The 19,276-nt window shown below is 32.7% G+C and overlaps 3 protein-coding genes across 3 annotated transcripts in view; 2 read left to right on the top strand and 1 right to left on the bottom strand.

The window, feature by feature from the left end:
- The window catches only part of LOC125821068 (uncharacterized protein At5g03900, chloroplastic), a 34,165-nt gene extending 33,000 nt beyond the window's left edge, over nt 1–1,165 (top strand). The window contains exon 13 of the mRNA XM_049500485.1: nt 565–1,165. Coding sequence (XP_049356442.1) covers nt 565–708 — 144 coding nt within the window. The 3' untranslated portion in view covers nt 709–1,165. The remainder of the gene's footprint in view (nt 1–564) is intronic.
- The window catches only part of LOC125821071 (tetraspanin-6), a 1,176,838-nt gene that overhangs the window by 217,897 nt on the left and 939,665 nt on the right, over nt 1–19,276 (top strand). The gene's annotated exons all lie outside the window — the stretch shown is intronic.
- The window catches only part of LOC125821058 (lysine-specific demethylase JMJ25-like), a 41,807-nt gene continuing 28,084 nt past the window's right edge, over nt 5,554–19,276 (bottom strand). Inside the window, exons 13-18 of the mRNA XM_049500478.1 lie at nt 17,491–17,551; nt 17,172–17,226; nt 7,351–7,649; nt 7,194–7,245; nt 5,749–5,809; nt 5,554–5,599 (exon numbers count right to left, since the gene is read on the bottom strand). Coding sequence (XP_049356435.1) covers nt 5,554–5,599; nt 5,749–5,809; nt 7,194–7,245; nt 7,351–7,649; nt 17,172–17,226; nt 17,491–17,551 — 574 coding nt within the window. The remainder of the gene's footprint in view (nt 5,600–5,748; nt 5,810–7,193; nt 7,246–7,350; nt 7,650–17,171; nt 17,227–17,490; nt 17,552–19,276) is intronic.

Genomic DNA, 19,276 nt, shown 5'->3' with positions numbered 1-19,276 from the left:
AAGATACATCACTGGAAAATATAAAGAACATAAGCTCAAAAAGAAAATATAAAGAACATACTTTTTATTTTTGTTATTATTATTAGTTTGTATAATAGTGGTTCTGAGATGAGTTAAATGAAGTAAACGTATTCATATAGCATGGTCAATGAGGATTCTTATATTTCTTTCTCCCCGTACTACACCACCAAATACACACTGGACTGATGTTCCACGTGCTCTTCATTGCTTTAGGCAAATCTTTTCTCTTCCTGCTTTTCAAAACTTTTGTAGTGGACAATGGCATCATCCATCTCGAACGCAAAATGTTGTAGAACATTTGCCGAACTCGAGCTGCTACAGAACAGTGTACAAAAAGATGGTTAATTGTCTCCACACCTGTAACATTTATTGCTTAACACAATGCCCCTTCTCTGCAAATTGACCTGAGTGAGACGAGCCAATGCTTGACAAATCAATACCAATATTTGATGCATAGTGATTATGTTCACAGCTTTTGTTACTTATGTCTCGTTCCCACTTTCAAGATGTACCAACTCTCTTAATGATATGTATAATTTTCAGCTTCTGAGTGCCCGGGATATGGCACAGAGAACTTTTATTGGCCAGGATCGAATTGTTTACAGTACAGACAAGGACTTGTATGAGCAAGATTATGATGCACAACAATGGGAGAAAAGATTCCGAGAAATTGAAAAGTCTGAATAGATGGTGTTATTCAAAGGTAATTTTGTTTTGTAAAGTCTCGAGTTCCATACACACAGAGACTCCGATAAATTATACCTTTCATTGCCTCCAGCCACGACATAAGGCAGGCAAAGCTGCAAGTCCACCAACTGTTAGCCATTGTGTATACTCAATTTGCTGATAAGAATTGGAGCATGTCAAACAGTAGATTTTGATGTAATCATCAACATTAATCCAGGCTTAAGAACTACAAGATTCAAAGTGTAGTTCATTAAGAATGTAAAAGTTGTGTACTTGATATGACAATCGATCTGCTACAAATGCCAGGCTTTTATAGCAAAATTTGCCTCGTTGCGACATATTTAGTCAGTTAAGATGTTACTGTGTATTTTGAATTTGGAAACATTTTTTCGAGCACAATTATTTGAATATTTTCTGAAAAGCATTGAACATTGTTTTAGATTATTCCATGCAAAACAATCCATGAATAGGAGCTAATGTAATTAACTATGGACAATTGCAAAATAATTGTTAGACTTGTCATTTTGTAAATTGAAATGTTTCTACACTTGTGCATTATGCAGCACAGGATCAGTTTACATATGAAATTTGGCTATGCAAGTGTTCATAAAGTATGGAAAAACACAACTGCTACATAACGTCGATATATTGAAGTAGGGCAAATTGAAGGAGAACACACCTAGAACCTCTCGAAAGGAAAATCAGGAAACTTCATTAGACAACATCCCCAAACTTTGACCCAAAGCATGTTTATCTGAACTTGAACACCTTTAGGGAATGGCATCTACTTCAAAACAAAGGAAAAGACCCAGAGTCTGGTCATCAATGTCTCTAAATAAAGAAACTTCAACAAACACCAAAGATGATCAATCAATCCATTCCTCTACCTAAACTAAGGATATAAATATCCTTGACCACTAACACCATTCAAACGCAGCCACAGACCATTAAAACAACTAAAATAGATCCAAATAACACTCTTATATTTGATAACTAGTGTTTAGCCATATATTTTGCCATTACTTGGAAAATATATTTGGCAACCATCCAAGTTTTTAAGTTCTAGAAAAAAAATTGAATTTGGGTCAAATTTTAGTATTTGGGAATTTTTTTAAATTTAAAAATTACCCCAAACTTTTATATTTTATAAGAACACCCGTCATTTATAGTTTTGTACTAAATTCCATTCATAGTTCGTTGTACAAAAAATATATATATATTATACATTTTTTTATCCAAGCTTGCTCTCGCTTCCAATTCCAAATAGTAATAGTAGTTTTTTGTATACAAATCATTGGTATTTTCCTTTTGTTTTCTTCCTCTCTTTTTAAATTCATATTAATTATGTTTGTTGTCATTTTCACGGAACATTTTTATTATAAAATGATAATATAAATTTATGAGTATTTTTAATAATTATTAGAACTTATGGGAATAAATCATTTTTTTCTAAAGTCAAATATTTCTCCCAAAATCTATGGCGAAACGCATGGTGGAACTTCACTCAAAAATGACTTGTCAAAAATATTTGATAATTTGTGGTCAAACGTGTAACACCCCGTAACTAGAAAGAGCTAGAATTAGAAAGAGTGATTTTTGATAATAATAAAAATCTGGAAAATTGGTTAAGTTAAGTTAAGTTTGAGTTTTTGGTAAACAACTTCAAACGACCATAACCCCTAGCTCATGATGATTTAGGTGTGTTTCCAAATATCATAGGAAAGATCTTGGAATAATCTTTCCAACGCCGCAGAGTTTGCACGATTCCGAGTTCGTATGAGTAAGATATCCCATTTGAAGTTGGGTTGTTCGTTTAAGGAAAGTCTAAACCGGATTTTGGAAGGGTATTTTAGTCTTTTCCTTTCACAATTATTTTAATCCATTTTTAGGAGTTTAATTGGGGTCAAATCAGAATTTGGTCAGTTTAGAGAATTGGAAATTTACGCTAGGAGAAAGGAGAAAAGAGGAGAAAGAAAGAGAAAAGGCAAGATTCGTCAAGAACGTTCAAGTTTGATTGTGGATTTCGTCAAGGATTCAATCCTACGAGGTATGTGAGATCACATAGCGTTGGGTTAGTTCACTCACGCGCCAATAATGATTCAATTCAGCGAAGTTTATTTGATTTGAAAGTAAATCCTATTAGTGCTTGATGGAATTCGTTTGAATTCTTGTGGCTTGTGTTGTTGCAAATTCTTGAGTTCGATTCATGTTTTTGGGTGTGATTTTGATTTGAATCTTGTATATATTGAGGGTATAATCGATCCTAAGTGTATGGGGATAGAACCAAGTTGAAATAAGGGGTTTAGAGTTGAAAAACGAAGGAGAAAAGTCAGAGTGCACTTGAGCAGGGGCCTGGGGGGTCGCCCCTCTCAGAGCCCCAAGAAGAGGACTCTGAAGTTTGGGCCCTGGGGCGCCGCACCAGCCAGCGCTCCCCACCCCAGCTTCTGAAGTTTGCCCTCTGGCGCCCCGTGCCTCTCATAGCACCAGGGACACCAGTTTTTCCCATTCCTCCCCCATCTTTCCGTACTAGTTCCTTAGCAACGTACCTATGTTTTCTTGTTGATTACAACACTCTAAGGTACGTCTAAACATCATGAAATCCTACATAAACATGAGATCATGAACCTTAAATCCATAATCCAATTCAAGGGAAGTTAAGATCAAAGTCAAGGGAAGTTAAGAAAAATTCTTAGAGTTTTCCAAATGTTTTAACTTTGTTTTAAGACTTAAAGTTCAAGTTGAGTAAAGAGTAAGGAGTAAAGATTGAAGTTCATTTCTTCAAAAGTATATGGGGACTATGTATTTCCAAAGAGTTTAAAATGTTTTCACATTTAAACAAGTAAGGAAACCTTGATTTCCAGAGAGCCTTTGAGCTAGTTTTCAAAAAAGAGTAAACGCTTTCACAATTAAGCAAAAGAGGAAACTTTGATTTCCAAGATAGCATTTGAGCTAGGTTTTTGAGCAATTAGCTCAAATCAGAGAAATAAGTATGTTTTTAAACATAAGAGCTAGTATCATATTTTGGGAGTAGTATTGAGCACCGATATGGGAGAGAGTTTAGACAACTCACAGCCCCCATAAACCATGTAGTCATCATGGGTAGAAAAGGGTCATACTTTTTAGATGATTCCTTTAGTGCTTTTTAGCATAGACTAATGGATCCACTTAGTAGTTAGGCTTTATACCCTCAACAAGGTATAAGAAGGCCCTGACAGCGTGAGGCAAAACGCGGTATCATCACAATAGCTCTTAATGATGGTTGTCGGTTATAAAAACTCCCACAGCAGTATTATTTTGTATTTTTATATACATCTCAGAGTTTTATTGTATCTTTGCATACACATCAGAGTTACTATTGTATTCTTACATACACAGAATTGAGATCCATGTTTTAAAAGCTTTTCTTTATATTGCACTTGTTTTATACTGCATTATATTGAAATGAGTTCAGTTAAGTTGAGTTGAGTTGAGTCAGGTAAGTTCTTCAGTTCCTTTCAAGTTTATGTCTTGTTTTAGAATTCCACTCGCATACTCGTACATCAATGTACTGATGCCATTTGTCCTGTATCTTTTTATGATGCAAACACAGGTAACCAGGATCAGCATCCAGTGCATCGTTGATTCTAGTTGAGCTCCAGAGTTTGTTGGTGAGCCTCCTTGCTTCCGAAGGATCCTTTTTTATTGCTTTCAGTATTAGTTAGTTCATTAGGATGTCGTGGGTCTTGTCCCGACATCCATCTCAGTTGTTTAGAGGATTCATAGATAGACAGTCAGATGTTAGTTCTTTCGTCATTATTTTGTTATTGGCTTATGTTCAGATTTGAGTTGCGATTTTGACTAAGTTAAATGTTTATTTCTGAAACATTATGAGTTTAGTTTGAGACTATTGAGTTATCTTGTATTTAGGTTCTCTTCTTAATGCTTAAAAGTCTTCCGCTGAGTAAGTAAGCCTGGCCAAGGGTTCGTTTGGTGCCAGCAATGGTTCTCGAGTGCTAGTCACGCCTAAGGTGTAGGCTCGGGGTATGACAAACTTGGTATCAGAGCACAGAGTTCAAGAGTCTAAGGAAGTCTATGAAGCCATGTCTGTAGAGTCCTAGTTATCTGTGTGAAGCACGCCACATCTATAATTAGGAGGCTGCAACACTTAGGAATGTTCTCACTTCTTTCATACTCATTTTGTGCGTTAGAGTTTGATCTCTAAGAAGTTTCTTCTATCTCGTGCTTGTGCGTGTCTTTCAGATCATGCCTCCACGAAAAGCTGTCAGAGGTCGTCTGTCTAGAAGGAATGTTGAACCACAGGAAGAAGGGGTACCTAATGCACCAGAAGTGCAACAGGTCACCAATGTTGAGTTCCGTGAGGCTATTCGGATGTTGAGCCAAGTTGTGACCAATAAAGCTGGACAACAGAGAGGAAATCGTCAGGAAGTGGCTGATACATCGAGGATCCGCGAGTTCTTAAGGATGAATCCTCCAAGCTTCACAGGTTCTAGTGTTACTGAGGATCCAGAGAATTTTGTGGAAGAACTTCAGAAAGTTTTTGAAATCATGCATGTTGTTGATACTGAGAGGGTGGAACTAGATGCATACCAGGTGAAGGGTATCACTAGGATTTGGTTCGATTAATGGAAGAAGAACCGAGCTGAGGATGCACCACCTGAGAGTTGGGCTTGTTTTGAGGAGGCCTTCTTGGGGAGTTACTTCCCCCGAGAACTGAAAGAGGCTAAGGTACGAGAGTTCCTCACACTTAAACAGTATTCTTTGAGTGTTCATGAATATAGTCAGAGGTTCACACAACTTTCCCGGTATGCTCCGGAGATGGTTGCTAACATGAGGAGAAGAATGAGTTTATTCGTTGCTGGGCTGTCTCATCTGTCGAGAAAAGAAGGTAAGGCTGCAATGCTAATAGGTGACATGGATATAGCAAGGTTGATGGTCTACGTGCAGCAGGTTGAGGAAGAGAAGCTGAGGGATAGAAAAGAGTTTAAGAATAAGAGAGCTAAGAAAAGGAATGAGTCCGAGCAGCAGAAGAATAATGCCAACCGGTTATCATTCCAACAGAAACAGAAGGGACTTGCTTTATCATCTGCTAGTGCACCTGCACCTAAGAACAAAAGTGAGTACAATAGTTAGAATTTCAGAGACAAACCTGCCTATTCTCAAGGCAGTATGGCACAAGGGGGTAGTAAGCCTCCTGCATGTGCTAAGCACTACTAAAAGAACAGTGAATACCGACCTATAAATACCGACCTCCGGAGGTCGGTATTTCCTAAAATACCGACCTAAAACCGACATCCCAGCTTAGGTCGGAAAAAGCTTGGTCGCTATTCAATACCGACCTCTGGTCGGTATTTACTGACCTCTCGAGGTCGATTTTTATTTTATGTCGGAATATTCATTTTTTTAAATTCTGACCTCTAGAGGTCAGTATTTTTATTTTTGTAATGTTGAAATTCTGACCTCCGGAGGTCGGTATTTTTATTTTTGTAATGTTGAAATTCCGACCTCCGGAGGTCGGTATTTTTATTTTTGTAATGTTGAAATTTCGACCTCCGGAGGTTGGTATTTTTATTTTTGTAATGTTGAAATTCCGACCTCCGGAGGTCGGTATTTTTATTTTTGTATTTTTGAAATTCCGACCTCCGGAGGTCGGTATTTTTATTTTTGTAATGTTGAAATTTCGACCTCCGGAGGTCGGTATTTTTATTTTTGTAATGTTGAAATTCCGACCTCCGGAGGTCGGTATTATTATTTTTGTAATGTTGAAATTCCGACCTCCGGAGGTCGGTATTTTTATTTTTGTAATGTTGAAATTCCGACCTCCGGAGGTCGGTATTTTTATTTTTGTAATGTTGAAATTTCAACCTCCGGAGGTCGGTATTTTTATTTTTGTAATGTTGAAATTTCGACCTCCGGAGGTCGGTATTTTTATTTTGTAATGTTGAAATTCCAACCTCCGGAGGTCGGTATTTTTATTTTTGTAATGTTGAAATTCCGACCTTCGGAGGTCGGTATTTTTATTTTTTATTTTTGAAATTCCAACCTCCGGAGGTCGGTATTTTTATTTTTTATTTTTGAAATTCTGACCTCTGGAGGTTGGTATTTTTATTTTTTATTTTTGAAATTCCGACCTCCGGAGGTCGGTTTTCTACTGCAAAACACGCAGCAAATTGCTGCAATTTTTAGTTGCCCACATGCATATTTATACCAAAACAACCCAAAACAAAAATAAACTTCATCCAACCAAAACAACCCAAAGCCAAATAAAATTCATCCAACCAAAACAACCCAAAGCCAACTAAACTTCATCCAACCAAAACAACACAATATTTTCAACATATACATTAAACTATTTCAAAATATACTTCATCCAACTTCAAAATAAACTAAAATACGATCAAATTAAACAATTCCAAAAATATAGAAGTCTAAAATGTCAAATAGATACAACTACTCCTCATCACCCTCACTCTCCTTATCAGACTTACCGTTCTCATCACCCTCACTTTCTTTATCAGACTTATCATTCTCATCACCCTCCTGATCAGATCCATCACTGCTAGCCGGACATGGAGGAAGAATATTTCCTGATTCAAAAAGAAAAGTTAGTTGGGCCTGAAGCGCTGCATACCTCTTGTTCTCTACCTCCTTTGTTGCTGCACTCTTCTCCTCTCTCTTCTTCTCTCTTTCTTCTCTCTTCTTCTCTCTTTCGGCTACAGCAGCAAGCTCGGCATTGAGATAAGTTATCTTACTCTCCATTGCAGATATTGTCACTCTATCCCCACTATCAAAGCTTGAGGATGATGAACAACAATACCAAGACTTCTTCTTCTGATACGCCTTTTCTGGATAGCCGTAGACTGAACCTCTAATCGGTTCACCAGCGCTCTGTATCCAAAGATTCTCGTTTTCTTCTGGTGTAAATAGTCTGTCCTGACTCTCAACTACATTAGTTTTGACTTAATTCCAACAACTAAATTCATTAACTAAACCGACATTATTTATTTAACTTATTTAAACAACATAACAACTTTTGAACTTTAACTACATTAGTTTTGACTTAATTCCAACAACTAAATTCACTAACTAAACCGACATTATTCATTTTAACTTATTTAAACAACATAACAACTTTTTAACTTTACCTAGTTTAATTTTGACTTAGTTCCAACAACTAAATTCACTAACTAAACCGACATTATTTATTTTAACTTATTAAAACAACATAACAACTTTTGAACTTTAACTACATTAGTTTTGACTTAATTCCAACAACTAAATTCACTAACTAAATCGACATTATTTATTTTGACTTATTTAAACAACATAACAACTTTTGAACTTTAACTACAGTAATTTTAACTTAATTCCAACAACTAAATTCACTAACTAAACCGACATTATTCATTTTAACTTATTTAAACAACATAACAATTTTTTAACTCTACCTAGTTTAGTTTTGACTTAGTTCCAACAACTAAATTCACTAACTAAACCGACATTATTTATTTTAACTTAATTCCAACAACTAAATTCACTAACTAAACCGACATTATTCATTTTAACTTACTTAAACAACATAACAACTTTTTAACTTTACCTAGTTTAGTTTTGACTTAGTTCCAACAACTAAATTCACTAACTAAACCGACATTATTTATTTTAACTTATTTAAACAACATAACAACTTTTGAACTTTATCTACATTAGTTTTGAGTTAATCCCAACATTTAAATTCACTAACTAAACCGACATTATTTATTTTAACTTATTTAAACAACATAACAACTTTTGAACTTTAACTACATTAGTTTTAACTTAATTCCAACAACTAAATTCACTAACTAAACCGACATTATTCATTTCAACTTATCTAAACAACATAACAACTTTTTAACTTTACCCAGTTTAGTTTTGACTTAGTTCCAACAAATAAATTCACTAACTATACCGACATTATTTATTTTAACTTATTTAAACAACAAAACAACTTTTGAACTTTAACTACATTAGTTTTGACTTAATTCCAACAACTAAATTTACTAACTAAACCGACATTATTTATTTTAACTTATTTAAACAACATAACAACTTTTGAACTTTAACTACATTAGTTTTAACTTAATTCCAACAACTAAATTCACTAACTAAACCAACATTATTCATTTTAACTTATTTAAACAACATAACAACTTTTTAACTTTACCTAGTTTAGTTTTGACATATTTCCAACAACTAAATTCACTAACTAAACGGACATTATTTATTTTAACTTATTTAAACAACATAACAACTTTTGAACTTTAACTACTTTAGTTTTAACTTAATTCCAACAACTAAATTAACTAACTAAACTGACATTATTCATTTTAACTTATTTAAACAACATAACAACTTTTTAACTTTACCTAGTTTGGTTTTGACTTAGTTTCAACAACTAAATTCACTAACTAAACCGACATTATTTATTTTACCTTATTTAAACAACATAACAACTTTTTAACTTTACCTAGTTTAGTTTTGACTTAGTTCCAACAACTAAATTCACTAACTAAACCGACATTATTTACTTTAACTTATTTAAACAACATCACAACTTTTGAACTTTAACTACATTAGTTTTAACTTAATTCCAACAACTAAATTCACTAACTAAACCGACATTATTCATTTTAACTTATTTAAACAACATAACAAATTTTTAACTTTTCCTAGTTTAGTTTTGACTTAGTTCTAACAAATAAATTCACTAACTAAACCGACATTATTCATTTTAACTTATTTAAACAACATAACAACTTTTTAACTTTACCTAGTTTAGTTTTGACTTAGTTCCAACAACTAAATTCACTAACTAAACCGACTTTATTCATTTTAACTTATTTAAACAACATAACAACTTTTTAACTTTACCTAGTTTGGTTTTGACTTAGTTTCAACAACTAAATTCACTAACTAAACCGACATTATTTATTTTAACTTATTTAAACAACATAACAACTTTTGAACTTTAACTACATTAGTTTTAACTTAATTTCAACAACTAAATTCACTAACTAAATCGACATTATTTATTTTAACTTATTTAAACAACATAACAACTTTTTAACTTTACCTAGTTTAGTTTTGACTTAGTTCCAACAACTAAATTCACTAAACTAAACCGACATTATTTATTTTAAGACAACATAACAACTTTTGAACTTTATCTACATTAGTTTTGACTTAATTTCAACAACTAAATTCACTAACTAAACCGACATTATTTATTTTAACTTATTTAAACAACATAACAACTTTTGAACTTTAACTACATTAGTTTTGACTTAATTCCAACAACTAAATTCCCTAACTAAACCGACATTATTCATTTTAACTTATTTAAACAACATAACAACTTTTTAACTTTACCTAGTTTAGTTTTGACTTATTTCCAACAACTAAATTCACTAACTAAACCGACATTATTTATTTTAACTTATTTAAACAACATAACTTTTTAACTTTACCTAGTTTAGTTTTGACTTAATTCCAACAACTAAATTCACTAACTAAACCGACATTATTTATTTTACCTTATTTAAACAACATAACAACTTTTTAACTGTAACTACATTAGTTTTAACTTAATTCCAACAACTAAATTCACTAACTAAACCGACATTATTCATTTTAACTTATTTAAACAACATAACAACTTTTTAACTTTACCTAGTTTTGTTTTGACTTAGTTCCAACAACTAAATTCACTAACTAAACCGACATTATTTATTTTAACTTATTTAAACAACATAACAACTTTTGAACTTTAACTACATTAGTTTTGAGTTAATTCCAACAACTAAATTCACTAACTAAACCGACATTATTTATTTTAACTTATTTATACAACATAACAACTTTTGAACTTTAACTACTTTAGTTTTGACTTAATTCCAACAACTAAATCCATCAACAAAATCACATTATTTAATTTAACTTATTTAAACAACTTAACAACTTTTTAAAGCTAAGTGTCAACACTAGATGAACACAAATCGATCTTGCAAGAAAATCAATTTTGTCATCAATAGGATCAACTAGTGTTGATACTTATGCTTAACAAATATATTATTTCTAAATTTAAAGCTAAGTGTCAACACTAGATGGACACAAATCGATCTTGCAAGAAAATCAATTTTGTCATCAATAGGATCAACTAGTGTTGATACTTATGCTTAACAAATATATTATTTCTAAATTTAAAGCTAAGTGTCAACACTAGATGGACACAAATCGATCTTGCAAGAAAATCAATTTTGTCATCTATAGGATCAACTAGTGTTGATACTTATGCTTAACAAATATATTATTTCTAAATTTAAAGCTAAGTGTCAACACTAGATGGACACAAATCGATCTTGCAAGAAAATCAATTTTGTCATTTATAGGATCAACTAGTGTTGATACTTATGCTTAGCAAATATATTATTTCTAAATTTAAAGCTAAGTGTCAACACTAGATGGACACAAATCGATCTTGCAAGAAAATCAATTTTGTCATCTATAGGATCAACTAGTGTTGGTACTTATGCTTAACAAACACTCGATGGACACAAAAAAATTATCACAAAATTAAAGTTAAGTATTAATACTAGATGGACACAAACACATTATTGAAAACAATTGTACTTTAACTTAAGAAATTTAGAAGCACCAACCTTATCTCCAACTTTGATGAAAGAAGCGATATAGTCTTGTATCAACTTTTTTAGATGTTGAGCTTCCTCAATTGCCTAGCACGAAAAGTTCTTAAATTAGTTAAATATAAACTTCATATCCAAGAATATTAGTTATATATATATTCAAGTTTTAATAAGTTCAAGTTTCAATTCAAGTTCAAGTTCTAATTTCAAGTTCATACTCCTAATTAAGTTCAATTTATAGTAAATTCAAGTTATAATTAATTATAAGTTCTAATTAAGTTGTAATTCAAATCCCTAAAATCTAAATTCAAACTAGCTAGCTAGTGTCCCAACTTCAAACTATTAATTAGTCCTAAAATATCAAATATAATTCAAACTATTAGTCCTAAATTCCAAATTCAAACTAGTCTTAAAATCACAAATTGAAAGTACTCCTAGAATTCAAAAATCAAACTATAGTGCTAAAATCCCAAATTCAAACTATTAGTAATCCTAAAATCTCAATAATAATTCAAACTAGTCCTAAATTCAAAATTCAAACTAATCTTAAAATCACAAATTCAAACTAGCCCTAAAATCCCAAAATCTAGCTAGTACTAAAATCCTAAATTCAAATTAGCTAGCTATTCCTAATCCCAAATTCAAACTATTAGTCCTAAAATCTCAATAATAATTCAAACTAACTCAAATAATACCCAAGTTCAAACAACTCCTTAAATACCCTAATTCAATCTAATCTTACAATTCCAAAATCAAACTAATTAACTTAAGAAATACCGAATTTCAAACAAATTCTAAGATACCCTAATTCAAACTAACCCTAACATTAAAATTTTCAATTCACAATCAACAAACACAAACTAACAATCAAATAATCCGTAATTCAAACTAACAATCAAAAACCCTAAATCATTCACTTACTAACTAACAATCAATAAAACTAAGTATATTAGTACTCTAATTTTGAGATACTTCAACTAAATAGAAACAAAAGTAGTCTATTATGGAGGTTCTAAAAATTCACCTTCAGTAAGAAGGTCGGGGATGGAGGCGTTGGTCGAGATGGAGGCGGCGCCGGTCTGGATGGAGGCAGCACCGGTAGGGATGGAGGTGCGCGACCTCCTGCTGCTGGGCGTGACTTCCTCTGCAGCTGCCGCGACCTTCCTCTACTGCTGCGAAGGTGGCGTGGCGGCGGTCAGGGATGGTGGCGTGGTGCCGGTTGGGGATGGGTGGGGATCGGCGCCAATGGGGGTGGGTCGGGGGTGGGTCAGGGGTGGGGAGTGAAAGTTGACTTAGGTTTTGAGAGTTACACTTTAGGAGTAAGACTTATATTATCATTCTTCTTTTAAGAGAATTGTTTAATTTACCGACCACGGGATGTCGGTATTTTTTTTAAAAATTATCTATATTTTAAAATATTTAATAAATATTGGCATCATGAAGTCGATATTATTTAAATAAAATAATAATTTAAATATACCGACCTCTTCAGGTTGGTATTTATTAATTTATGTTAATATAAACTCACCTCTTGAGGTTGATTTTATATATATATATATATATATATATATATATATATATATATATATATATATATAAACATATATGTACATGTACATATATGTATATGTACATATATGTTTATATATATATATATATATATATATATATATATATATATATATATATATATATATAAACATATATGTACATGTACATATATGTATATGTACATGTACATATATGTATATGTACATATATGTATATATATGTATATATATATAAAATTTAACTACACATCAACAGAAGTTAAATTTAATAAATTTATATATATATATATATATATATACACACACATATCTATATACATAATTATTTTAATATAAACTCACCTCTTGAGGTTGATTTTATTAATTAAACATATATATATATATATATATATATATATATATATATATATATATGTATGTATATATGTATATAGATCTATTAGTATTAATAGGAATATTTTAAACAAACCGACCTCCGGATATCGCTTTTATTGAAAGTAATTAGATTTAATAAAAAATACCGACGTCATGAGGTCGGTATCACATTAAATTTTAAGAACACAAAATCGTCCTCCGGAAGACGATTTAAATAAAATTAAATCAAAATAGAAAATAATACCGACATCAAGAGGTCGGTTTTTATTGTAATTCATTTTCTGGGGAAAATTCCGACCTCTTTAGGTAGGTATTTATTAATTTATTTTAATATAAACTCAGCTCTTGAGGTTTATTTTATTAATTAAACATATATATATATATATATATATATGATCAACAGAAGTTTTATTTAATAAATTTAATTTATCGATCAAGTTAATTTTATAAATTTAAATTATATAACTCCTAATTATATACATTTATTAATTTTAATGATCAACAAAGTTTATCAATATCAAATATATATATATATATATATATATATATATATATATATATATATATATATATATTTATTTAACTACACATCAACAGAAGTATAATTTAACAAATTTAATTTATCGATCAAGTTAATTTTATAAATTTAAATTATATAACTCCTAATTATATAAATTTAATTTTATTGATCAACAAAAGTTTATCAATATCAAATTTAATATAACTCCTTGAATTGATCATCGGTATTTCTTTAATTGATAATGTATTTCATATCTAAACCACTAGTATATAAGACTTGATTTGTTAAACTACTCAAGCATTATTTATTTATTAAATTAAACCTCTGTTGATGTGTAGTTAAATTATATATATATATATATATATATATATATATATATATAAAATTAACTACACATCAACAGATGTTTAATTTAATAAATTTAATTTATCGATCAAGTTAATTTTATAAATTTAATTATATAACTCCTAATTATATAAATTTAATTTTATTGATCAACAAAAGTTTATCAATATCAATATATATATATATATATAATTTAACTACACATCAACAGAAGTTTAATTTAATAAATTTAATTTATCGATCAAGTTAATTTTATAAATTTAAATTATATAAATTTAATTTTATTGATCAACAAAAGTTTATCAATATCAAATTTAATATATAAATCTCCTTGAATTGATCCTCGGTATTTCTTTAATTGATAATGTATTTCATATCTAAACCACTAGTATATAAGACTTGATTTGTTAAACTACTCGAGGAGTATATAATTAATCAACATATGTCATACTCCGATAAGGTATCGTTTACATGTCATCATAATTAGGAGGTGATCACTACACTTAACATCCATTCAATTAGATCGAACGTATATAATAATACTATTTTGCATTTCATACTCGAATGGATTATATGTTAGCTCTTCACCTCTACAACATGACATGAGATATTAAGTTCATGATTAGACGACGGACTGATAGAATTTGTACATTACTCTAGAAATATAAGTATAATTATCTCCTAATTCATATCAACGTAGTTTCATACTCTAAATATGGATTATAGATATTTTTTTATTTATTCCACGAATTCTAACTTTTTATTTATAAAAGTATACAAAATTGTTACACTTTTTGAACAATTAATTGTAGGTGTAAAAGGAAATTTTAGTATTATGCACAATAGCAAAATTATGAGTATCAATAGGAATATTTTAAACAAACCGACCTCCGGATATCGCTTTTATTAAAGTAATTAGATTTAATAAAAAATACCAACGTCATGAGGTCGGTATCACATTAAATTTTAAGATAAATAAAAGTAATCATGTTAATTAAATAATATTGACATTGGGAGGTTGGTATTTTATATTAAATTATTTTTTAACTTGTATAAAACCGTCATTCGGAGGACAATTTATTTAAAGTTAATTGAAAATATTAATTTATTACATAACACAAAATTGTCCTCCGGAAGATGATTTAAATAAAATTGAATCAAAATAGAAAATAATACCGACATCAAGAGGTCGGTTTTTGTTGTAATTCATTTTCTGGGAAAAATTCCGACCTCTTGAGGTCGGAATTTGGTTTACCCGCAAACTGCAAACCGACCTCCGGATGTCGCTTTTAAAAGTAATTAGATGAAATAAAAATACCGACCTCCAGATGTCGCTTTAATTAATAGTAATTAGATGAAATAAAAATACCGACCTCATGAGGTCGGTATTTTAATTACATACTACCAACATTCGGAAGTTGGTATTATAAAATATCTAATTGAGAAAAAATTCCGACCTCCTGAGGTCGGAATTTTTAATGAATTACAATAAAAATCGACCTCTTGATGTCGGTATTATTTTCTCAATTAAATATAAAAAATACCGACCTCATGAGGTCGGTATTTTTATTGTAATTCATTTTTTTCGGGAAAAATTCTGACCTCCAGAGGTCGGAATTTGGTTTTCCCTCTTTATTTTGCATAAAAACCGACTACTTGTAAATACCGACCTCCGGAGGTCGGAAATTATCGACCTCCATTTGAGGTCGGAAATTTTTAGGTCGGTATTCACTATTTTTTTAGTAGTGAAGTGTGGTACGAACCACTCAGGTATGTGTCGTGATGGCTCCACTGGTTGTTTCAAGTGTGGCCAGAATGGTCATTTCATGCGAGAATGTCCAAAGAACAAGTAGGGTAACAGTAATGAGGGCAATAGAGACCAGTCTTCTTCAGTTGCTCCACCAGACAGAGCTGCACCTAGAGGATCTACTTCTCCAAGAGCCAGGTAAGTTCTTCAGTTCCTTTCAAGCTTATGTCTTGTTTTAGAATTCTTCTCGCATACTCGTACATTTAATATACTGATGCCATTTGGCCTGCATCTTCTTATGATGTAGATACAGGTAACCAGGATCAGCATATAGGCATCGTTGATCCAGTTGAGCACTCAGAGTCTGTGGTGAGCCTTTTTGCTTTCCGGAGGATCCCTTTTATTGCTTTCAGTATTATTATTAGTTCATTAGGATGTCGTGGGTCTTGTCCCGGCAACCATCTTAGTTGTTTAGATGCTGCATAGACAGTCAGATTGTTCTTGAGGTTCTATTTCCTGTTTTAATGATTGAGACTTGAGTTGCCATTTTTGGCCAGTGAATGTTATCCTGATACATTCTAAGTGCTTATTGTCCAGTTCAGATTACTTTTAAAAGTATTTTTCTTTATGAGTTAAGTCTTCCACTGAGTAAGTAACCAGTCCAAGGGTTCGCTTGGGGCTAACAATGGTTGTCGAGTGCCAGTCCCGCCTAGGGTGTAGGCTCGGGGCGTGACAAACTTGGTATCAGAGCATAGAGTTCAAGAGTCCTAGGGAGTCTATGAAGCCATGTCTGTAGAGTCCTAGTTATCGGTGTGAAGCGCGCTACATCTATAATTAGGAGGCTACAATATTTTAGGAACTATCTCACTTCTTTCATACTCATTTCGTGCAATAGAGTTCATCTCTATAAAGTTTCTTTCTAACTCTTGCTTGTGCGTAACTGATTATGAGTTGGACTGTTTTGAGAGTGCTTTCATGGGGCGTTTCTTTCCCCGTGAGCTAAGAAAAGCAAATAGATGGTTGTCGACATGAGGAGCAGGATGAGTTTATTCATTGTTAGGTTGCTTCGTCTGTCAGATAAGGAAAGTAAGGAAGCCATGCTAATAGGTGACATGGGCATAGCAAGGTTGATGATCCATGTGCAACAAGTTGAGGAGGACAAGTTGAGGGATAGAGAAGGGTTTAAGAATAAGAGGGCTAAGGCATTAGGGAATGAATCCAGGCAGCAAAAGAGTAATGTGAACCGGCCTTCTTTCCAACATAAGCAGAAAGGACCTTTTCCATCATCTGTTGGTGCACCTACACCAAGAAACAAATGTGAGTACAATAGTTAGAATTCCCAGAATTTCAGAGCTAGACCTGCACAGTCGCAAGGTAGTATGGCACAAGGGGGTACTAAGATTCCTGCATGTTCTAAGTATGGTAGGAACCACTCAGGGATGTGTCGTGATGGCTCCACTGGATGTTTCAAGTATGGCCAGAACATTCATTTTATGCAAGAGTATCCTAAGAACAAGAGGGGTCATGACAATGGGGGTAATAAAGCCAGTCTTTTACAATTGCCTCACTAGACAGAGTTGTATCTAGAGGGGCTACTTCAGGGGCAGGCGGAGGATCAAACCGCCTATATCACCAGTCGCCAAGAGTAAGAGGATTCGCCAGATGTTGTCACTGGTATGATCCAAGTCTTTAACTCTAATGTTTATGCTTTGCTAAACCCAAGAGCGAGTTTATCCTTTGTAACTCCGTATGTTGAGATGAATTTTAATGTTATTCCTGAGTAACTTAGTGAACCCTTCAGTGTTTATACACATGTTGGCGAGTCTATTCTAGCAGAGAGGGTCTATCATGATTGTCTCATTTTCGTCAATCACAAGAGTACCATGGCTGATTTAGTTGAGTTAGACATGGTAGATTTTGATGTCATTCTTGGTATGGACTGGCTTCATGCCTGTTATGCCTCAGTTGATTGTAGAACTCGAGTTGTCAAGTTTCAGTTTCCAAATAAGCCAGTCTTAGAGTGGAAAAGTAGTTCAGCAGTGCCTAAGGGTCATTTTATTTCGTATCTTAAGGCAAGGAAGTTGGTTTTTAAGGGGTGTGTCTATCACTTAGTCCGAGTTAATGACTCTAGTGTTGAGATACCTCATATTCAGTCAGTTTCAGTAGTAAAAGAGTTTCCAGAAGTTTTTCCAGATGATCTACCCGGAGTCCCTCCTGAGAGACAAATAGACTTTGGTATAGACATTCTCCCAGATAGTCCTCATAAATCAATTATGCCATATAGAATGGCTCCAAGAGAGTTGAAAGAGCTTAAAGAAAAGTTGAAAGATCTCTTTGATAAGGGCTTTATATGACTAAGTGTCTTACCTTGGGGCGCTCCTGTCTTGTTTGTGAGGAAGAAGGATGGTTCCCTTAGGATGTGTATAGATTACCGTCTGTTGAACAAGGTTACCATCAAGAATAAGTATCATCTTCCAATGATTGATGATCTTTTCGTTCAACTTCAGGGTGCTACATGTTTCTCTAAGATAGACCTCAGATCTTGCTACCATCAGTTAAGAGTAAAGGAATGTGATATTCCAAAGACAGCTTTCAGAACCTGTTATGGTCATTATGAGTTCCTGGTTATGTCCTTTGGGTTGAACCATGTGCCTACAGCATTCATGGACCTTATGAATAGAGTATTCAAACCATATTTAGATATGTTTGTTATCGTCTTCATTGATGACATACTAATTTATTCAAGGAATGAAGAAGATCATGCTAGTCATCTCAGAATAGTTCTCCAAACTCTAAAGGATAGAGAGTTGTATGCTAAGTTCTCTAAGTGTGAGTTTTGGCTTGAGTCTATGGCATTCTTAGGCCATATTGTGTCTAGAGAGGGAATTAAAGTTGATACTCAGAAAATTGAGGCAATGCAGAATTGGCCTAGACCCACATCTCCAATTGATATTTGGAGTTTCTTGGGTTTGGCTGGCTATTATAGAAGGTTCGTAGAGGGGTTCTCATCTATTTCATCCCCTTTGACCAAGTTAACTCAGAAGACAGTGAAGTTTCAATGGTCTGAAGCTTGTGAGAAAAGCTTTCAGGAATTGAAAAAGAGGTTGACTACTGCCCCAGTTTTGACCTTACCAGAAGGTATGCAAGGCTTTGTTGTCTATTGTGATGTGTCTAGAGTTAGTTTGAGTTGTGTATTAATGCAGAATGGCAAAGTTATAGCTTATGCCTCCAGACAGTTGAAAGTTCTCATGAGAGGAACTACTCAACCCATGATCTAGAATTGGTTGTCGTTGTTTTTGCTTTGAAAATATGGCGCCATTATCTTTATGGTGTGCATGTGGATGTGTTC

Source organism: Solanum verrucosum, unplaced genomic scaffold (assembly GCF_900185275.1).
Source record: "Solanum verrucosum unplaced genomic scaffold, falcon-dt-bn FXZP01000050.1, whole genome shotgun sequence".
NCBI lineage: Eukaryota > Viridiplantae > Streptophyta > Magnoliopsida > Solanales > Solanaceae > Solanum > Solanum verrucosum.
The sequence above is the reverse complement of the archived record's forward strand: the minus strand, read 5'-3'. Positions and strand labels throughout refer to the sequence as shown.